A 23,545-nucleotide genomic window follows, 5' to 3' on the forward strand; every position below is an offset into this window, starting at 1 on the left:
GACCTTCCAAAGCAGTTCCTAAAATAGATGCAGGCTGAATATAATCCAGAAAAGTTGAGGAGGTAAACGTGGAATAAATGCTATGGTTTCTGGATCACTTCTGTTCTCAGTACTAAGGATATAACTGTATATTCACTTATTAAGCTTATTATTTGCTGCTACAAAGCTGGATTCCATGGAGCATGGTATTTGTTTAACATCAATATGGTAGTTACCCAGCCCTTTGGGAGCTCTCTTTATACTTCTTCCTTGATCTGAACATATCTATTAGGAACTCTAAACTTATATCTTATTAAACAATTGCTTCTGATCCACGAGTGATTTGTTTTCCATTCATGCTACTTACCTGCTATAGTCTTCCATTCAGAATATTTTAAAGCATTTTATATTAGAAAAAAAGTGCTTTATCCAGAATAAGGAAGTCTTCCTTGAAATACTGAGATGATTGTATTGCCTGGGAAAAAAAGACAATATAAAAAAATTTTTTTTCTTTATTTTTGGCTGCGTTGAGTCTTCGTTGCTGCACGCGGGTTTTCTCTAGTTGTGGTGAGCGGGGGCTACTCTTTGTTGCGGTGCTCAGGCTTCTCATGGTGGCTTCTCTTGTTGCGGAGCACGGGCTCTAGGCGTGTGGGCTTCAGTAGTTGTGGCACACGGGCTCAGTAGTTATGGCTCACGGGCTCTAGAGCACAGGCTCAGTAGTTGTGGCACACAGGCTCAGTTGCTCCACGGCATGTGGGATCTTCCCAGACCAGGGATCTAACCCGTGTCCCCTGCATTGGCAGGAAGATTCTTAACCACTGTGCCACCAGGGAAGTCCCAGTATAAAATTTTTTTTAAAACATGAAGATTCAAGTAAATCTTTATGCATATTTTATAAAGTTGTAAATGGAAAGAGGCATAGCAGGAACAGAAAATGCAAAGAAATTTTAAATTTCAATTATAGCAAATATACAGCAAAATATAAATATGAGAAATAATAAAATGTAGATAAAGTAGCAACACAAATTAAAGCAGAGTTTGTAAACTTATATTAAGAAAAGGGGAAAATGGTGAGTTATGATGGTTATCAGCTAAATTATTGTATCTCTGCAAGGGAAACAAGACATATCTTATGACTTAATAAAAGGTGGTAGAGAAGGAAGGGCTAGAGTAGACTGTTTCATTTATTTATTTTTAAAATATCTTTATTGGAGTATAATTGCCTTACAATGTTGTGTTTCTGCTGTACAACAAAGTGAATCAGCTATATGTATACATATATCCCCATATCCCCTCCCTCTTGAGCCTCCCTCCCACCCTCCCTATCCCACCCCTCTAGGTCATCACACAGCATCGAGCTAATCTCCCTGTGCTATGTGGCTGCTTCCCACTAGCTATCTATTTTACATTTGGTAGTGTATATATGTCCATGCCACTCTCTCACTTCGTCCCAGCTTACCCTTCCCCCTCCCTTTGTCCTCAAGTCCATTCTCTACGTCTGCATCTTTATTCCTGTCCTGCACCTATGTTCTTCAGAACTTTTTTTTTTTTTTAGATTCCATATATATGTGTTCGCATATGGTATTTGTTTTTCTCTTTCTGACTTACTTCACTCTGTATGACAGACTCTAGGTCCATCCACCTCACTACAAATAACTCAATTATGTTTCTTTTTATGGCTGAGTAATATTCCATTGCCACATCTTCTTTATCCATTCATCTGTCGATGGACACTTAGGTTGCTTCCATGTCTTGGCTACTATAAAGAGAGCTGCAGTGAACATCGTGGTACATGACTCTTTTTGAATTATGGTTTTCTCAAGATATATGCCCAGTAGTGGGATTGCTGGGTCATATGGTAGTTCTATTTTTAGTTTTCTAAGGAACCTCCATAGTGGCTGTATCAATTTACATTCCCACCAACAGTGCAGGAGGGTTCCCTTTTCTCCACATCCTCTCCAGCATTTATAGTTTGTAGATTTTTTGATGATAGCCATTCTGACCAGTGTGAGGTGATACCTCATTGGTTTCGATTTGCATTTCTCTAATAATTAGTGATGTTGAGCATCTTTTCATGTGTTTGTTGGCAGTCTGTTTGTCTACTTTGGAGAAATGTCTATTTAGGTCTTCCGCCCATTTTTGGATTGGGTTGTTTGTTTTTTTGATATTGAGCTGCATGAGCTGCTTGTTTATTTTGGAGATTAATCCTCAGTTGCCTCGTTTGCAAATATTTTCTCCCATTCTGAGGGTTGTCTTTTTGTCTTATTTATGGTTTCCTTTGCTGTGTAAAAGCTTTTAAGTTTCATTAGGCCTCATTTGTTTATTTTTGATTTTATTTCCATTACTCTAGGAGGTAGGTCGAAAAGGATCTTGCTGTAATTTATGTCATAGAGTTTTCTGCCTATGTTTTCCTCTAAGAGTTTTACAGTATCTGTCCTTACATTTAGGTCTTTGATCCATTTTGAGTTTATTTTTGTGTATGGTGTTAGGAAGTGGTCTGATTTCATTCTTTTACATGTAGCTTTCCAATTTTAGATAGGATAGTCAGAGAAGGCTTCTCCGAGGAGGTAACATTTGAGCAGAGACATGAATGCTCTGGCAGAAAAGTGTTTCATGCAGGGAAACTAGCGAGTCCAGCAACCTTCAGTAGGATTTAACTTAGAATGTTTAAGGAAAATAACAAAATACAAGTTTATGAACAAGGTTGAAAAGAACAATGTTCAAATGGACTTTAAAGCACTATGATTAACTAGAACATATGACCAGTTTTCTCACATGAGACAGTTCCAGGATTAGAGTGCTAAATCAAAGTTTAAGTTGCCAGGATTTAGGAATCTCTCACGGGAAGAATAGGATTGTTTCAAAATAAAAATTTTAAGTGTGGGTTTTACTGTTACTTAGTACTGGTTTTCAAAATATTGTAATGAAATAAGTGTTTTTTATTATTGGATGTAGTCTGATGTAGGCAAGAAGCAATATGTGTCAAAATAAATGTAAATATGACTTAGCTTAAGAGTTTAAGAAGCAGTAATCTCTAACAATATAGTTTATGGACCTAGCATGCTCCTGCTGTGCCACTTTGCTGATCCAGAATATAGTTTAATAACAGCAATTTTCACAAATGTTTTTAATGCTGTATGGTGTCTAGAGCATGTGAGAGTGTGTGTATGTGTATATCATAGCACATACAGTAGGATGAGAAATTGAAGGTCTGCACAACAAAATACCTGAGATTGAATTCAGAGAACTAGTCAACATGTCAAAAGAAAATACAGGAGAAACTATGAACTGGACATTGTATTCCATAACTGAACTGATGAGAAAGAATTGGAAAATTGCCAGCTTTTTAACCTTTTAGAAATAACAGTGTGTGTAGTTAGTACAGGAGATCATATTCTTAGAGCAGTTTGTTCCATATTCAAATATGTCAGCACACTTAGTGCAATTCAAAGTATTTTAGAAATAAAACATCTGAGGTTAAAAATTAGAGAACTTCTTTACAATGTCATAAAAACAAAAAGTAGTTTAAGAGAGTTTTTAGATTTTCCAAGAGTTTATCAAACCCAGTTTCTATTATGGTATAGTCTAGCTGAGTAGGATGTATTTAATTTAGGATATCCAAAATGTAAAGATAGTAACTGTTGTGGTATGTTATCTTCTACCATACGAACTCCTTTGAGTCGTTTTTTTTTTTTTGTCAGAAAGTCTGATTATTTATGGGAGTCAAGGTTTGCTCTGTTTTACCTTCCTGATCTATAAAAATGGTTTTGCTAGAGAAAGAGTAGGAGAATGCTTTTTTTTTCTTTTTTGGGGAGAGGGGCTGGTGGAAGATTTCTAAGAGGTATATAAAAAAGCTCAGAAAGTTCCATAGTCCTCATTAAACGAGTTATTAGTCCTCATTAAACCATTAGTTTTCAGACATTGGACAATAGGCAGTGCCGGAGAAAAGGAAAAAAATCTAGGTGAGTCCTGCAGTTCTCCATTTTACTCCCTGGAGGAAGATTCCAGGCTACAGCAGTGGGAAGAGGAAATCAAACAGAATCCAACAGTCTTACTGAGTTGAGGAGACAAAGAACAGGATTCAGAGAAGCCAAGGGTAGGTCAGATTTGCAGGGCAAAAAAGAGGGAGCACAGAGAGCTCAAGATCTGTAGAGGGGTTCCTCGGGTTTTTTGGCTGAATACTGATCTGTGCATGTGTGAGAGGAGACTTAACTTGAGACCAGGAAGGAATCACATAAGGAGTAGGCTGAATAATTCCTGAAACTTACACAAAGCTGGGAGTAGTTCTTCTTTCAGCCAACCAAAGTGGAAAGATCTCATAATAAATGGCATTGTGTAGAGTACTCAGAAAGGTATTGTGTTGGTGAGGCTAGATTTACCCTGGGCTAAAGGCTATTCTGGACCCGCTTTAGCGAAGCTTAAAGGCAACGCTGGAAAAGTATCAAACTGATTCCAGTTTGACTTAACTGCTTACCAGAACAAAGTCCAACATTCTTTAAAGGAATACCACAAAATCTAGCACCTCAAAATGTGAACTTAATAATGTCTGGCATCAAAGCAAAAATTGCTAAGCATGAAAAGAAGCAGGAAACTATATTCTATAACCAGGAGTAAAATTCATCAGTAGAAACAACAGAGCTGGAAATACAGAGATGATGGAGTTAGCAAACGAAGGTATTAAAATGGCTGTTGTAAATATGCTCCATAGCTCAAAAATATAGATGAATATGATGAGAGGAGAAATGAAAGATATAAAAAAGTAAAAAAAGGAAATTCCGGAGATGAAAAATACAATATTTGAAATGAAAAATACACTGGATGGGATTAACAGCAGATTATTCACTGCAAAAGAAAAAATCAGTGAATTTGCAGACATGGAAACCATCCAAAATGAAGATCAGAGGATATATACCTTCTATTTAGGGTATAGAGATCTGCAACACATGCCATTTTCACTCTTTATGATGAGAAAAAATGAAAAGGCCTGATAAAGTACAAAACTCTTTTTTGAGTCCATCAGGGAGCTGAAATTACATGGCAATCATGTGACCTAAATTCCAAGGAGAAATGGTACACATGAACTGTACTACCTGTGGCAAAGCATGGGAGAATAAGGTATCACAACACAAGCAGGTAAGAGGAATCAGTGAAAACTTTAAAGTTCAACAGAAGCCCAATTGTTAGAAGAAGGCCAAGGGTTGGCAACATATCAGTTTGAAATAACTGGGAGCATCTAACAAAAGAACAGTTCATAAGGGGATTTCACACTCATTCTCAAACTTTTCCTCCTCAAACCTCCACTGAGTACTCACAAGAAAGATTGGGGTTAGGGCAAGAGACTGAAGAAGATTCTTGCAGGTGCTGATCATCTATCATTATGGGCAAAGCAGGAAATGCATGCCAGCTTCCGTGGATCCTAGGTACTTGAGCTGCTTTAGATGGGGCAACAAAGCCTCTTGCCCAAAGGACATAAGCTAAGACACATTGTGATTGGGGGAGGACAGAAAACTCATCTTAGACCTAAGAACCTACACTAAGTACAGGTCTCCTGCCTATCAGAGAGGGGTAAAAACTCCAACCCAAGGTCAACTTTAGATATGAAGCAGAGTTTTGCTCTTATAGGGAGGAAAGGTGAAGGACAGGAAAGCAACAGCAGTCTACCACTGGAGGAGGGGCAAAAGCATGGAGAGACACCCCCACTCTGGAGCACAGGTTTATAGGATCTGTTAAAAGCTGAGGATGAAAAACTAACGCTCAGAAAAGTCCTACAGCAGCCCAGCCATATGCCAAGCACTAGGCAAAAGCAGCCAATCACTGGAGGGAGTTGAAGCTTCTCGTCAGCTAAAGGTAACCAAAGCAACAACAATCATACCCAGCTAAACTCCTGATTAGATTGACTAATTGCCTTACTCTGGAATAGGCACGCTCATTTCCAGGCCTAAATGCTATTTACCTCAGTATCTGCTCTTCTACACGTAACATCCTGCATTCAGTCAAAATTATGATTCATGAACATAAGGGGAAAAAAACACATTGTCAAGAGGTAAAATAATCGATAGAATAAGACCTAAAGATGGCTCAGATGTTGGAACTATCAGACAAGGACTTTAAAGTAACTCTGGTTAACATATTAAAGGATCTAATGGAAAAAGGTGCACAACATGCACAAATAAATGGAAAATTTTTAGCAGATAGATGGAGGTAGTAACAGTCAAACTGAAATGTTGGAAATAAAAGACACGATATCAGAGATGAAGAATTCTTTCAGGACTGTCAATAGACAACACAGTTGCAGAAGAAATCAGTAAGTTTGAATACAGTTAACAGAAATCCAAACTGAAACAGAAAGAGAAAAAAGTGATAAAAGATCTATGGGACGATGTCAAACAGTCTAACATGTTTGTGATTGAAGTCTCAGATGGAGAAGAAGAGAGAAAAAAAATCATAGATATAAGATTTTAAAAAACAACACACACGCACACACCCCTAGAAGTATATTCCAACTGCTGAAAACCAACAATGAAGAGAAGATCTTGAAGGCAGCCAGAGGCAGAAAAACCATGTATATACAGAGCAATAAAAATAAACTACAGCAGACTTCTTATTAGAAAAGTTGCAAGCATGAAGATGATAGAGTGACATCTCTAAAGTGTTAAAAAAAAAAAAACCCTGTCAGCCCAGAATTATGTATACATTGAAAATAGATGTTTTTTCAGTAAGGACAAGGTAAAAACTTTTTCAGATACATGAAAAGCTGAGAGAATCAATTCCCAGCAGACTTATGCTACAATAACTGTTAAAGTTCTTTAGGCGTAGAGAGTGTGACACCAGGCAGAAACTTGGATCTACACCAGTTTTTTCTGTAAAGGGCCAAATATCATGTATTTTAGGGTTTGTAGGTCAGACAGTCTCTGTCACAGCTACTCTTCTCTGCCTTTGTAGCACAACAGCAACCATGGATGATCGCTTTATTCCAGTAAAACTTTATTTACAAAATCTGGAAGCAGACCAGCTTTGGTTCATGGGTTATAGTATGCCAACCCCTGATACATACAAAGAAATGAGGGCTCCAGAAATGGTAAAAATGAAAGTAAATATAGAAGACATATGTTTCCTCACTTTTAATCATACTATAAAATAACTGTAGGTCTAAGCAAAAATAGTAACACTGTATGTGGGGTATATAAAATATGTACAAGCAAAAGGCATAACAACAATAACCCAGAGGATTGGAGGGAGGATTTTGGAAGTATACTTTCGAAAGTTTCCTATGCTATTACATTATTACTTGAAAGTAGACCCTTTTAGCTAAAGATATATATTATAAATTGAGGGCAAACACTAAAAAAAAAAAAAGTCAATAGTAGAGACTAAATGGAATACTTGATCCAAAAGCAGACTGAAAAAGAAATAAAGAACAGATGAGACAAATAGAAAACATCTAACAAAAATGATAGATTTAAATCTGACCATATCAATAATCACATTAAATGTAAATAGTCAAAGCACACAGAGGAAAAAGAGATTGGAAAAAAAAGTTTTGACTTTTTTAATTCTCTATTTTCTAGTGATTTTTGCACTTATTTTAAAGAATAGGTTCTTCCGTACATGAAAATGTTTAAGTAGTGAGCATCCCATTTGTTTATACACTGTGGTAAACCTCCTCACAGTGTAATTCCTCCTTTTTACCTAACAAGGATGGTCTGCCCCCCTGTCCCCCATGAGCTTCAGATAACAGCCAAGGTATCTTGAACCAATGGCTTAGAACTATCAGACCCAAGGTAATCTCCCATAACCATTTTTCCCAACTCCTGGAAAAAAAGGAATAAGCAAGTAAAGGATTACATGCAAGCCTGTCTACCCTGTTTCCTCTATGTTATAGAATCTCCAACTCTGTTAAAATTCACTTTAGGTTGTCCTTTTGTGCTTTCATTTCTTTTTAAATTCTTTACTACCTTTTTCATGCCTTGCATGCTTTTTTTGGTAAATCTTTATCTTTATTTCAGTTGTGAACAGAAGCTTAATTGTTTGTGGCCCAGTGTACAGATTGTGCTAGAGAAATACCCATTCACATTAATGCTAAGGGAAGAGTGAAGCCATTAGCTTTTAATGAATTTTAATGAAATGAAAGGCATAAAGAATTTTTAAAACTTTGGAAGTATCCACAAGTTCTCTTTAAATTATTTCCCTGGAATCTACCTACTTATTCTCTATTTAAGACTTTTTCCTCAAGCACTGATATTCAAGCACAGGATACACATTCATGGATCTTCCAGTCAGTGTATTTTTCTTTAAAATAATAACTAATATTTAATTAGCCCTTATCTTGTGTTTTTCCCTATTTTAAAGCACTTTGTATATTAATACATTTTAACCTCACAAAAACCCAGTGAGGTAAAACTCTTATTATTCCATTGCAGCACTGAGGCAACTAAGGGACAGAGAGGTTTAGGTAATAATGTTAGTAGGAAGTGGAGTGGGAATTTAAACCCAGTTAGTCTGCATCCAGAGTCACTGTTTTTAACCACTGCCCCATGCCTCCTCTCTGATTTTATTATTACAGTTTTTTCTTTACTTCCTTTATTCTTTAATTTCTTCCTTTGCTTCTCCCTTCAACAAATATTTTACACAGACATACTTTAACTTGATTTGCCATTTATAATGAGTTGGGTTGTAAAAAAAAAAAAAAAACAACTCATTTTGAGTAGTTTGACTCACAAACTCTGGATTATAACCCATTGAGAATTCAAGGCAAGCCTTTACCTGTTTTCAAACTACAGAGGTCAGATGGCAGTAAATTGCAGTGTTGGAGGCCACTCAGTGAAAACTGAATGTGTCATATTCTACCCTCAGAGTTCCCATCATGTATCAAGAACCTTATTTAAATCTTAGTAGACCATAATGGGGATTTAAGGCTTTCTTTTGGGCTTTCTCCATCTGTTTTAAGAAAACAGAATAGAATAGTCTCCTTCATTTGCTCCATATCTGTACATTTTCTGTGGTGTACCAAATGTGTTTACCTTCCTACGTTGTATCGGTGAAGGGTGTTGCGCCCCAGTGAAAAACCTTATTACCATTTAGAGTTTTTCTTAATTTGAGTAGAATGAAGTCTTAATAATTCTGAGTATATTAACTTCGGTTTCCTATATTCAGCATACCATATTCATGGTTTAAATATCTCAGAATGTATTAAACAGATGTTATGATGAACTGCCTAGATACTTCATTTTTATTTTTTTATTTATATTTTATATATAAACTTATTTATTTTTGGCTGCGTTGGGTCTTCGTTGCTGCGCACGGGCTTTCTCTAGTTGCGGCGAGCGGGGGCTACTCTTCATTGCGGTGCGCAGGCTTCTCATTGCGGTGGCTTCTCTTGTTGCGGAGCATGGGCTCTAGATGCGTGGGCTTCAGTAGTTGTGGCTTGCGGTCTCAGTAGTTGTGGCTCACGGGCTCTAGAGCACAGGCTCAGTCGTTGTGGCACACGGGCTTAGTTGCTCCGCGACATGTGGGATCCTCCTGGACCAGGGCTCGAACCCGTGTCCCCTGCATTGGTAGGCAGATTCTTAACCACTGAGCCACTAGGGAAGCCCTATACTTCATTTTATAACCATACGTCATCATTATTCCAAAAGTCTCTACATTTTTTAGCAGCTTGTCTTCTTCCTTTTAGTACCAGGAGTGCCCAAATTTACATTCTGTCAGAAGAGGGTGACTGATTAATAGCAAAATAGATGAGGATGTCAATTTCATAGGATAAAAAACAGAAAGAGATCATCCAGTCCAAACTTGCCCCACCCCACCCCGTTCTTTAGGTAAAGAAACTGAGGCCTTGGGAGGTTTAATGATTTATGCATGTCACACTGCTAATTCACACAGAGACAGGAGTAGACCCTCCTGGCTCTCATTTCCATGCTTGTTTCATTTCACTACCCTGTTTCTGATCAGATAGTTGGTGAATGGTGGCAGTTCCATTGACTAGGTCCTTTTTTTCTATTCCAGTTCTCGCTGTCAAGGGAAACTAGCTAATTAACAATCATTTATTATCTGCTATTTTAGAGCACAGTTCTCTTAAACTGTCTCTCTGCCTCCATGTGGCTGTATGCCATAGATACTGCCTTGGACTAGAATCTGTTCCTGGCATGCAAACAACACAAGTCTTGAATTCCAGTCCAGTGTTCCCTGAACAAGTGGCATCTGCCTTCTGGTCCCTGGATGCCATAAAAAAACAGACTCAGACAGTGACCTTGCCTGATTAAGGTCACGGTTTAAATTAAAACAGCCAAAATACAGAAAGATGTGAGAAAATCATGGGAATTAACAATAATGAGCTTCATGTTCTGTTTATCATTGTATGATACAAGAAATTTCTGAGAGAAAACATTCATACAAGGATTTGATGAAAGCAGAGACAGTATGTAAGAAGGAGTAGATTATTTAGGTGTATGATTACCAAGATAGTTTGATAACAATGCTACTCTCTCTTCCCCCAGCCCAATTTTTTGGTGATGTGATTTTTACCTGATTTTCTTTCTTTATTTTTGGGGTAAGAAGAGCAGACAAGATTGAGGTGTGTTGAAGGACTGGCTCAGTAGGATTGGCTAGAAAGTTGTAAAGCATCAACTGAATTATTTCAAATCCTTTTTTATTTAAGAATGTCATAAACATTAAGATACAAAAGTTACCTGATTATTTTTAGAGAACACATATTCACCATGTTTTCTCCTGAAATGCAGCCAAAGATGAAGAGATAATTCCTAGTTCTATAATTTGTTGAATTGCTGTAAAAATGAAACGTCCTTGTTTCTAAGTTTTAAACAACATAAGGTTGCGGAAATGAGAAAACACACTTAAATCCTGAATCTAAGGCAAAGCAACAGTGCAGTACAGATGTGAATATGTTTTCAGATACAATTTAGAAAAGCAATTATTAAGTAAAATGTCTGAGAGAAGTGTTTAGATTTTGATCTACCTGTAATGAGTACCTTGGTATGGATTCTGTATATGGCACAACTGGACCATGAAATGGTCCAGAAAGTTTTGATAAATGACTAAAATTGATCAAATGTATTTTCTTATTCTACTCTGTTCATTCATCCCTAATTTCTACCTACCTACTTACCTCACCATCTCATATTGAATCCTGCATTTTAGTATTCTCTCTGGGCATTCCAATGTCTCAAAGGCAGACTGTTGTGTATAAACCTTCTCATCCTCATCTATCTGTTTATATTTAATTTGTGAATCTGATTTTTAGGAGGAGGGATGGAGAGAATTGGGAAGGGTAGCTGGATTGGTGAATGTTTGCACCCTGGACTGCTTCATCTCAGGTTTTAGTCTCAAGAAGTCATTTCTGAAGTCTATTCAAATTGCCCAGGTCTGACTGTGTGTTCTTATCAAGGATAATGAGATCCTTTATTGGTGCCGTAGCAATTCTGCAGGATTGATTGGGAAGATGCTTATAGTTCTGATGCCTGTTACAGGAAGTTGTTGCTAAGTTAAGATGGAATAAGTGATGAGATAAAGACTGGGTTAGAAAACTGATTACAACTGGGAACTTGCTAATCACTGACCTCTGTAGGGATCCTCTGGGCTATCACTAATCTCACTCACGCTTGGCATTTTCCTGTGCTGCTGCCTCATCATTCATAGCTGTGTGAGTAATCTGGCACAGAGTGAACAAGAGGAGGGCATAGAGAGTCCGGCAGCTGTGCTTGTTGGCACTAGACATTTAAATATCTTCAATGTAGCCAGCAGCGTGCTTGGCACAAATGTTAGCCAATAATACTTAAATAAATTGTTGTGAAGAAAATAGGCAAGCATTTATGTTAAAAACCCTCCCTCTCTTTCCTTCCCTTGAAAAAAAAAAATCTGTTAGTTTGAGTTCCTTTTAAGATTTTTTTTTCCTGTAAGTTTAGACAGGTTGCTACCAGAATGAAGACTGTAGTTCTGATATTTAGCATCATCCTAGGTTCTTTCAGACAAGAATTTCCAACTACTTTATAAGCATTAATTAAATTGTACAGACCTGTGTGAGGTACATGTTACTGAGTTGGTTTTCCTAAAAGAGTGAGTGGGGCCATTGATGTCAAGTGACTTGTAACTTGCCCAGTTCACTCAGTGAGAGAAAAGCAAGAGCCAAGACATGAATGCAGTGATCAGAATTCCTAAGTCTCTGCTTAGATATACTCAATGGCATTACAGATTTCCACACTTTGTAGGATAGTATTTTATGTTTCTCCAAGTGGTTACTGTGATTCAAATTATATGAAACCTTTGGTAGTGTTCACCCACAAAAAAGGGAGGGAAAGCTTCTCTATAAGTAAAGAGGATTAGGTAATTAATGAGTTTTCAGAGATACCCAAGGGGGAGGAGGATATTCTGCTCATAAAACTGTGATCAAATTTAGATTTGTGCCCAAATATTTAGATTTGCCTGTGTAAGGATTTTATATTGTTTCTCTGAAAACTAAATATAGAAAAGCTCTCCTGATTTATATATTGAAATATTTCATTTTGAATCGTGGTAATGTTGATCTAGGTAATTTTTGAAACATCCAGGAATTCTCTTTCTAAGTTATGCCTTTATCTTTTGAGAAAAACAGTCTCATGCTGCTCGTTTAAAATATAGTGATGCAGTTTTTTATTTAATAGATTTTGAGTTTGAATGTAAATCAATATGCCTGAATGAACATTGAAATAATACTCGCTTTCAGACAAATAGGGAAACTATTTGTTCTAATTTGTGCTGTTGCTCATAAAGTGAACAGTTATTTCTTGAGTAATAGCTACTCATTGAAATTACTAAATTTTGCTGGAAATTTTCAAGTATTCACTGGACTGCTGCAGAAATAATTGCTGAGCCAGCTACATCTTCCATAATATCTTTTTCTCTGGTCATTCCCTCATAAAAACATTATTTTGCATTGGTAGGAAAAGAGCACATACAGCTAAGAGGGTATTATAGGGCAGGTTTCTCCAGCCAGTAGACTGAGATCTACAGGAGATCTTGAAAATTTATTGTCATATCTCACAGCTTCCTTCAATCACTCCTTGGTATTAATAGGATGTCTAGTAGGATGAAGAATACAGCTAGCAGTGCAACCAGCAGTGTAAGTAAAGCGCCTTTCACAGTGCCTTGCACGTAATAGCCAGTCAGCAAATTCCGACAGCAACCTCAAGACTTTGAGAGTGAGGAAGAGGAAGTGGAAGCGTCCTACACTGCTGTGTACCCTAAGGAAGGTTCAGCAAAGCAGCTGGAGAGTTCGCGAGCCAAAGTTGGTCAACAAAGTAATGCCATGTCTCCCGGGAAGGGGTGTACTTTACTTTCCCCACCATACTCTGTCAAATGTGTTGAAAGCAAGTGGGCCTCAGTACAAAAGCAGTCATGGATTCTAGAGCACAGCAGCTGGAGCAGTTCCCCAAAGGAACTGACTTCAGGGAGTTAGTTACATTCCCCAAAGTAGGAGTTCTGCAAGGTGTGTTCTCATGGCTGGCACAGCAATTAATTTTTTAAAAATTGTTTTAAACATATACAGACAAACAAATCCCTGCATTGGCCACACAAAACAATCTCTCAGGATGTCATTATGTAACCTCTGATCTTGTCCAGCTTGTTTACTCTTATAGATTAGGAAACTGAGGCCCAGAAAGACATGATAAGAATAAAGACTTTTATAACAGCCACTTGAAGCAAGAGTAACATCATCATGTGCCCTTTGTGAGAACTGAAAAGAATAGCTATTACCTGTGAGTGTAACCAGCGTAACTGCCCATGTTCTCATTATACCCAGAGCCAACCTCTGGAGTAGTTGGGCTTTGCTGCCAATTATTTTTGGAACGATTTGTCATCATTCCCTCCTTCAGCTGGAATACGTTTCACATGCAGTGCTAAATCAGTTGATTGGTAGAGGCTGCTTGGAGGGCTCAATGGAGAAAAAATTTTATACTGTATTTGGGATCCACTAAATGTCTATGTATATGATTAGAATATAAGAATTGTGTCCTAAACCTCCAATGGAAAATAATGCAGTATAGTATGCTGTTAAGAATTTGGTGTCAGATAGCCCTACATTCTAGTCTTTCATCTACTTAGTCTGTGACCTTGGGCAAATTATTTTTCCTCATTAGTGAAATGGGGATTTAATAGTACATACCTCAGTGGGTCAGGACAATTAAAGCCATCACTAGCTTTCATCTGGATTATTTCAGTAAGTCTTCTAATTGGTCTTCCTGCTTGCATACTTGTTCCCCCATAGTTTATTCTCCACACAGCAGCCACAGTGATACTTTTAAGATGTGGATCATCTTTTCAATAAAACAGTACTGAAGTCAATTGGATATCCCTACGGGAAAAAGTTGTACCTTGACCCCCTACCAACATACACAAAAACCAAATTCAGATTTAAGTGTGTGAAAGATTAAGCTTTTAGAAGAAACATAGAAAAATAGATTTGTAACCTTGGAACAGGCAGAGATTCTTAAACAATGCACACACCAAAGAATGTTAACCATAAAGGGGAAAATGCACAAATTGGACTATGTTAAAATGAAGAATTTATGTTTATCAAAAGACACCATTAAGAGAGTGAAAAGGCAGCCTACATAAAATATTTATATAGATACAATAAAAGGTTTTGTATCAAAAATACGTGGACTCCTGCAAATCAGCAAGTAAATGACAATCCAGTAGGAAAAAAGTGAGCAAAAAATGTGAATAACCATTTCACCATAAAATACCTGAATGGCCAATAAACATGAACTCATTGTGATTCACCAGTAGTAACTTGGCTGATAAAAATGTCTATTAAGTCTCCCACTGCATTAATAAATAGATTTGCAACAAAAGAGCTAATCGTTACACAAATCTCTTTACTAATAAGAATAACTGGAATGTTATATAATATTCTGCAGAGTTTTTATTTTACTGTTGGAAATTCTATTTTCTGAGAGTTCTCCCTCACCATCCCTACACTTTGGCTTTTTAGTGTTATTCTTAAAATGTGAGTGATACAAAGTAGAAGGCAATCATCAGTGGTCCTTTTTTGGTGAGACTCTGTGTTCAAAGTAGTACTGCTTTGGGTGGGAGTTGGACTAGGTAACCTCTGAAGTCTCATTGAAAAATGAGTCTTTGATCCTGGGAAAGGTCATTTGGTCTTACTTGGTATTTATAATTACTCAGAAATGATGTAGGGGTCCTTTAATTCACCTGCACTTCAAGGAGTTTCCAGAATTGGAGTTTACTTTTACCCTGTTTAAAATCTGAACCCTTACAACCAGGGTTCCCAAAATTGGGTGTGGTACATTCCACCAACATAAATGACCTGCCAAGAGGATTCCTGTCATTTCGACTCTTTCCTCCACTCCTCTGGGAGTGGACATGCCTTCAATTTTTGAGGTGGAGTAAGCGTTAGAAATTTCTGGTCATGTTCTTCCTACCCCTCTTTTCTGGGGCTTCCAAGTATTTAGCATAAATTCAGATAGGTTAGGGTAACGTGATGAATCAAAGATGAAATTTAAAATAATTTTATTTAAGGAAATGAAATCCTGCATTTACGTTTAGAAAAATCACTTATATAAGTACAGGATAGGATGACTTGGTTTCTGTGGTTCAATTTTTTTTTTTTAGTCTAATTTGTGTCTAAATTTAGTCTAATTTGTGTCTAATTTAGTCTAATAAAGCCAGTATATTCTTGATGGCACTTATGGAGTAATAAAATGCAGATAGAGTTGTAAAGGAAGGCAGGTTTCCATGTTTCTCTTCTTTTGTGTCGTCTTACATTTCCTTTTCTCTTTGCCATTTTGTGTTTTTAGTCCTTACCTTTCTACCCCCTTCTTTTTCTTTTGCCGATTAGGGGAAAAGGGCATTTAATTGCTTTTGAAAAAAAATCAGTGAGCTATCTCTCTATCAGATGAAAGATGGGATCCTCTTTATATTTGGTTCTCACCACACTAGAAACTTCCAAGACTAGCTAGATTCTCACTCTTTAGGCCTTGGGCAAAGGAAGCATGTTCAGCTCTGACCTTAGAGTTTACTCAGGTGTTTGATCAACTTGTCCCAGTCAGTGCATATCCCTTTTATCCTTGAGACTGATTGTTCTCACAGCCTTGGGATGGTGTGATCTGGGTCTAAATGAAAACCAATTTGACAACTCTTAAGCTGTATGTAGGGCAGAATACAGCTTATGTCCCAGACCACTTTTGTTTGAAAGTCACTTGCCTTAAAAGGCTGTATTGTTCTCACATGGGCCACCTACTCAGAAGACCCATCTTCTGTGAAATGGTGGGTAGTTTCATCTCCACCTTTAGTATGACCAGAAGTTGCCTATTACTCCATTCAGGTTTGAATAGGGGTCCCCTTCCTCATTCAGTAGGCCTTATGGATTGTGTTAGCCCCAGGCAATTGTCTGTCCACTCTTCTGGAACCACCCACAGTGCGTTTTGGATCTGAACCTCAAGACACCTGACCTTAACTGTGAAACTTGTTTTTCATCCAAGTAGGGTATAAACTTTTCTACTTGTTGACACCTATTAAGGGCGCAGGCTTGGTTCTTCATCTCATAACCCCACCATCTGTCAGATTGACTAACCCATAAATGTTTGATGGAATTTATCAAACTCAGATTCTTCCATCTAGTCAACTCTTGGATATTTGTGATTGGGTTGGGGAGGAATGGGTTGGCAAGGAATGGGAATGAACTGTGCCTGTCAATCCTCAGCCTCAACTTGACTGTTGATTGTGTCCTATGCCAAAAGAATGTAGGTGAAATTATCTTTTGAAGAGTTCTTTATAGACTAATATTAACATTAGTTTGTATTTTTGGAGCTTAGGCAAGCAATGGAGAGTTGCAACTTACTGTTGTGACATGTATGTTTTTGCTATGGAACAAAATAACTTAGAATTATTTTTTTTAATTCCAAGAAAATTTGTTATAGTAATGACTGCCTCTAATAGTTCATACATCTTATACAAACAACTGGGTAAAATAATTTCTTGAATCAGTAATTTGCTATTTCTTGAACAATTGTTATAAATCCTGTCCAAATTAGTCAAACTCATCTGTCGTATCTTGAGCATTTCTCAGTTTGGGGTCAGAAAATACTGAGTCTGATTAATGTAAACCATGTAAGTCTAGGTACTTAAAGTACTTTTGCACACAAAATACTTATTTATGAAATATGTGTTTGGCTTGATATACAAATATGTATATAAATGTATATCTTTCAATACATGTTGCTCTTCTCCTAGTGTTGAGGTTCTTAGGGTGGAGTCCAGAGACCCCCAGAATGGAAGGAAAATCAGTGAACTTGGACAGGGAAAAAATTGTCATTTTTATTTTTCCAGTCTCCAAGTAAAATTTAGCATTTCCTTCCATTTTGAATGAGGGTAGCAAAACAGTCCTGATAGTATCTATGATTTTTGTCACTAATAAAACAGATATTCTCATAGCATAATATAGTTGTTGCAGATATCTTTAAACTGTCATTTATGATTTGAAATTACCATTGTTAATAGGCCTGGTTCTAGATCTTACTATTTAATGTGTTAATTAAAAGGCACATATATTACTACGCAGCAAATTTCTTTAACATTTTAATAACATACCAGTTTACTTTACAATACTACATATTTTGCTTTGTACTTTTAAAAACATTATTGTGAAGACTGCCAAAGAGGCCCAGGATGCACACGCACCCACACACAAATAAAACCCCTCTGCTAGAATACCCCAGTAAAATTTTTATAATATTTTTTCATAGGTGTTTCAAGGGAAATTAGATATACATTAAGTTACTAATAGTTGTTAAATTGTATTCAGCTGATGTTTACTGTTAAAATTGTCCACATACTGTAATTTATGTATAATATTTATGTAAAAGTAGTAACCCCATAATACAGTAGTCAGAAGTTTTTCTTATTTGTCAGACACCTAAGGTTAAATAAAAAGACATAGGATTCATTTTAATTCATGAAAAGAGTTCTTATGAAAAGTAGTTTTGAAAGAATTAAAGATTATTGTCTTTTAAATCTCAGACTGAGTATGCATTATTATATTTCAGGAGTACCCAGACTTCTAAGTCCCTAAGAAATAAATAGTTCCTAACAAATTAAAGGTGAAATAAAAATGTATTTACATTTTGGAATCTCATTTGAATTAGGTTCATTGTCATTTTAAAAACAAGCTACCAGCTTTCCATTTCAGAAGGAACTTTTACTTTGAAATATTTTGAGCTTATATTAAATGAGTTTTCATTCTCTCTGGTTTGAATATCCTCTGTGAAAAGAAGTTGTTTAGAAATTTTAATAGGCACAGGAAGTAAGTTTTAAAACTTCACATTTTCTTAAACAGTCTATCTGATGGATAGCCTCCACACAGATACTTAAATTAAGATTGTATTTGAAATCTGTACTTTATTAAAAAAACAGACCTAATATTGATCTCTCACTCTGTTCCCTTTTCCACCTCAACAATAAAAAAAAAAAAAAAAAAAAAAGATTCCTTACTAGTATATCTGAGTGAAAGTATAACAGTTGTTGCTTAGTTTCAAGTCTTTATTGGTTGTTTGAGATAACGTTTCAGGAAGAATTTACAAGGTAAAAAGGACTTGGTGAGCATTGCAACTATTAATAAGTTGATAGTGTATTGTGAATGACAACTCATTGGCATAGTCTTTTTTTTTTAAACTTTATGATATTGGTTTAAAATGTTACTGTCTCCCAATTCTGTCCTGCCAAGTGTATGAGACATGATTTGTTATTTTTTCTTTTCATAAATTTATTTATTTTATTTCATTTTATTTTTGGCTGCGTTGGGTCTTCGTTGTTGCATGCGGGCTTTCTCTAGTTGCGGCGAGCGGGGGCTGCTCTTCATTGTGGTGTGCGGGCTTCTCATTGCAGTGGCTTCTCTTGTTGCAGAGCACTTGCTCTAGGCATGCAGGCTCAGTAGTTGTGGCTTGCGGTCTCTAGAGCGCAGGCTCAGTAGTTGTGGTGCACAGGCTGAGTTGCTCCGCGGCGTGTGGGATCTTCCCAGACCAGGGCTCAAACCCGTGTCCCCTGCATTGGCAGGCGGATTCTTAACCACTGCGCCACCAGGGAAGCCCCATGATTTGTTTTTAAAGGCAACATTTTCTTAAAATTAAAGACATATACTGAGAATCATTTTTAACCTCTCATAAACTTGTTTAATGTAGTTGATTAATAAAGTACTACCTGCAAATCATAGATGTGCGCTGTTCTTTATTTTTTCCCAGTGATCTGTCTGCCTGTTGTGGTGTGTTGGCATATCCCTTCAGTCTCTTCCATATTCTTGGTCTGGCAGGGAGGGATGTGTGTCAGAATTGCAAATGCATAATCCTTTAAGGATTTTGTGAAGCCACATTCCAAGAGTTGAAGTGTAGAATCTAAAACTGTGAGATATCACCTTGACTTTTATAAGCAGTCTTACTTGTGAAGGATATATTTAAAGAGTTAGAAATGTTTTTCTTTTTAATTTCATATGTATATTTTGCAAATTAAAATTCTTTACGTAGAACATACTACTTGGTGGTGATAATGTGAGGCAACTAGACCACATTAATTAACCTGTTCTCATAAATCAGCGTTTTTATGTGTTGGCATTGCTTCACCTGAAATAGGTGCTTCATCAGGAACAGACAGTAAGTGCTTCTTAAGACATATGCTATAATATCCTAATGGGCTCAGAAATTATACTCTTAATTATTAAAGTGTTTTCTAATAACTAGCTTTGTTATTACAAGAATTATTTTGTATATCTAAAGGTTCAGTAGATGCCAAGTTCAGAGTTGTAAGATTTCTACATCAATTGGCCAGTTGAATACATCAGTGGGGTGCATACATCAATGAAAATGATAGAATATTAGTACATATGTCTCTAAGTTTTTTTTAAATTATGCACCCTATCAGTAAACAATTTTGAGCATCCCATCTATGTGTGCAGTTTTTTAAATTAATAAACTATACATTTTTATATAATCACAAGCTGATATCTCAGTGTATAGTATACAATTATGGTGACTTCATATAGCCTCAGTAATTTTAAATATTTTGGATAACTTGTCAGATTTAATTACATTGTGTTTTTTTTTACCCTGAAATGAAGAAAAAGAATTAGCTCTGCCATTGTCATTTTTACTTGTATCTCTATCTTTGATATTAACATCAAACTGTGATCCTTGCAGAAATCTTTTTAAGCAACATGTCTATTTGTGAAAGACTGTTTCGTTTAAAACTATATACTATTTGAAAATTGGCTTTCCTGAACTTACTTAAACTCATGTGTACTGAAAAGCAAACGAGTAAGAACACTGCTGTCAATTGTCAGCACTGTGAGACACCTGCTCTCCCTCTAGAGCTGGCCTATACCATTCCTGATACTTAGCCATCAGCTTTTGAACTGTAAGTATAATCCCAACAGGAATTCTTATGCATTTCGGGGAAGAGTATAAATTGGCATGACAACTTCAGAGAAAGGTAATACTTATGAAGTTGAAAGTGTGCATTGTTTAACCCAGCAGTTTCACTTCTTTGTGTCTATCCTGGAGAAACTCTTATGTGTATATAGGACGTGCAAGGATATTTGTTCAAGCATTGTTCATGATAACTAGAAAAAAAAGCAGAAACTGGTTTTCTATTTTTCGGTAGGAGAATAGATCACTGTGGTTTTATTTGTATAATGGGGCATTCTATAGCAGTAAAAAATGAATGAACTAGGTGTTTACTTTTAACATCTATCTCAAGATATATACCATGTAATCCCATCTGTTTAAATGTATTAAACACAAATAGTAATGTATATTGTTTGAATACATGAATATGTACTAAAAGATTCAAAATATACATGGGAATCATATACCAGTTTTATGATAGTGGTTACCTTGTGGTCTGGGGTGAGATGTGAACTGTATCTTTACTGTTTCAATTTCTCAGAGAGAGAAGGAAAGGGGGGAGTGTTCAATCTGAAGCAAATATGGGAAAACATTCTCACTTGTGGGTATATGAATCATACTATTGGCTCTATAGATATCTATTCTTTTGAATATTTTTTTTTCATTATTTCACATGACTGGAATGGTAGTGAGCTTTTTAAGTCTTATTTATTGGATTTTTGTCTTCTTGTTTCTCATTTGTTCTCTGTACTTCCATGAATGGTCTAGAAGTTGAATTGACTGTGTGTCAGTAAATGAGGATTTTTATATGGAACTATTTTCTTTGTTTTACAGGAAAAACGTCAGAGAGAGGCTCATTTTCCCTGTACAGCAGAGATACTGGATTACCAGGCTGTCAAGTAAGTTAATAAATAACAAAAGCAGTGAGATAATTTTTTAACACATAGATAAAGACTTTAACAGAGGAGGTAGAAATTTTTCCAATTTATTTCACCATTATTTGTGCATTTAATTTGTGACTAAATGTGGTGGGTTTTTAGTAATTAAACATAGTTTCTTTTTTTCTGCTCCTCTGCTTAAAATGGTTTCCCTTCCACAGTTCATCAGATTGTCTTTCTCTATCATCAAAGAATTTCATAGCTCACCTCCATTTTAACTGGAGGCAAAGTAGCAGTTAGCTTCCTACCCTCTTCCAAAATGCTTATTTCTGAAAATGATGTTTGTTTATTTCCTCATGAAGAGAACAGTGTTGCTGATAGAGTACAAGAAGAACATAAAATTGCTCTGTGTAGCTTGACCATCCTATGTTAAACTTACTAATGTTGGAAGTACTTTCATTTCAACCTGTTACCAAACTCAGGTCTAGCTGCTTGCTGAAAATCAGTACCTGAGGGGCAGGTGTTGGTAGAAAGGAAGATTGCTTTTAATCAGACAGCTGCCAATCTGGGGAGAAGGCAGACTTGTGTCCACCCAAAACCAACTCCGAAGGTTCTGCTCAGCCAAGACAGTTTTTAAAGGGGAAAAAAGAGGAAGTAATCTCAGTTAATCATTGAGATAAGGGATCAGAGTCATTGCCATCCCCCACTGCATGTAGTCTTGTTGACTTCTTATGATCTTTCTTTAGATGCTGTCTTGTTCACAAGTTTGTTCACACAGTTTGTTCATGAGATTACTAAAGGGGAAACTAGGGGAGAGGTCTGGTCATCTGTTACGTACTTATTCTTCATTTCTTCTTCTTTGATCTATGGGAAGAACCAACAGGTTAGGCAAGGTATTGTGTCATCAAAAGATCTGAAAACTGCTTGGGCCAGAGATGACCAGACCATGGCGAGTGCCTGGTTTAAGGGTAGTTATAATATAGCTTTGCTAAAGTGACAAGACACAAGGGGTTTCCTGTTGAGGGCGGTTTCTTGCAAAGTGCTACTTGCAAATCTACATCCAATTTTTTGAGCTTCCTACAATCTCTTTGACTTGGAAACTTTCTTTCAGCTCTTGCATATTCCTTAGCAGCATGTTGCATTTCTACTAATGGCCATTTTCTCTGCTTCTTTCCCCACATCTTTACACTGAGAATCCTAAACACTCAGTTTGCCTGTAGATTCCCATCAGAATCAAGCCAAAAAGCATACAAAGGAAAGGCAGAATATATTAAATTAGTTTTCCGCTGTCTGCATGCCTTTCATGAGACCCCCCCCCTAATTTTAGACATAGGCACTTAACTGTCATACTAACAATATTACTTCATTTAATACCTCTCCCATAATTATGCCTTTCAGAATCAGAATACCTAGGTTCAAATCCCATCTCTGCGAGTTACTGACCTGTGGTTCTAAGACAAGGCATTTAACCTTAAATCCCATCTCTGTATTGACTTATTCATTTGAAAAATAGAATTAGCAGTTTTTCCCCCACATACTTTGTAAGTCTCTGAAGGCTAAACTGCATGTACTTGAAAGGGAAAGTATTTTACAAAATGAATGCATATTTTAAAATGTTTCGATTCATATAACCCACCAAAAAAAGCTATTCTGAGTCCTTAATATTATTTTTAAGAAACCAAAAGATTGAGAACCACTGGTCTAATGTTAACACTACTGCTAAACTTGAGGGAAAAAAAACTATTGTAAGGTCTTTGAAATTACAGCTGCAGCTGTTAAATTATTGTTAATGCTTATATTAATTAATGAGTTTTCACGTAACATTTTTTATACTCCCTTGGCAGAGGTGTTGCTATTTAGTTAGAATCAGTGATAAGCTCCATTTATGTAATTCTCCAATTTTGCAAAGATGAATCTTAACAGTTTTTACCAGTGATTAATGTGTTTATACCAGATTTAATTCTCATATCAAAACATTTATTCAAACCTGAATGCATAGCACTCTAATAATAATTGTTATCATTTACTGAGCACTAACTAAGCCAGGCATTGAATTACACATTTAATCTGCCCACCACCACCACCCCCCCCCCTTTTTTTTTGGCCATACCCACAGCCCGCGGGATCTTAGTTCCCCGACCAGGGATTGAACCCAGGCCCTCAGCAGTGAAAGCCCGGAATCCTAACCAATAGGCCACCAGGGAACTCCCACATTTACTCCTTTTAACAGCACCCATTTTGCAGGTTAGAAAATGAGTGTTCTCCAGAGGTATTAGTAATTTG

At 36.6% G+C, this 23,545-nt stretch overlaps 1 protein-coding gene across 3 annotated transcripts in view; it reads left to right on the forward strand.

The window, feature by feature from the left end:
- Positions 1–23,545, forward strand: part of TCF12 (transcription factor 12) — a 373,142-nt gene that overhangs the window by 235,117 nt on the left and 114,480 nt on the right. For all 3 annotated transcript variants that reach the window (XM_068552268.1, XM_068552257.1, XM_068552277.1), the window contains one exon: positions 21,219–21,283. In XM_068552268.1, coding sequence (XP_068408369.1) covers positions 21,219–21,283 — 65 coding nt within the window. The remainder of the gene's footprint in view (positions 1–21,218; positions 21,284–23,545) is intronic.

The sequence above is a fragment of the Eschrichtius robustus genome, chromosome 1 (genome assembly GCF_028021215.1).
Source record: "Eschrichtius robustus isolate mEscRob2 chromosome 1, mEscRob2.pri, whole genome shotgun sequence".
Lineage (NCBI taxonomy): Eukaryota > Metazoa > Chordata > Mammalia > Artiodactyla > Eschrichtiidae > Eschrichtius > Eschrichtius robustus.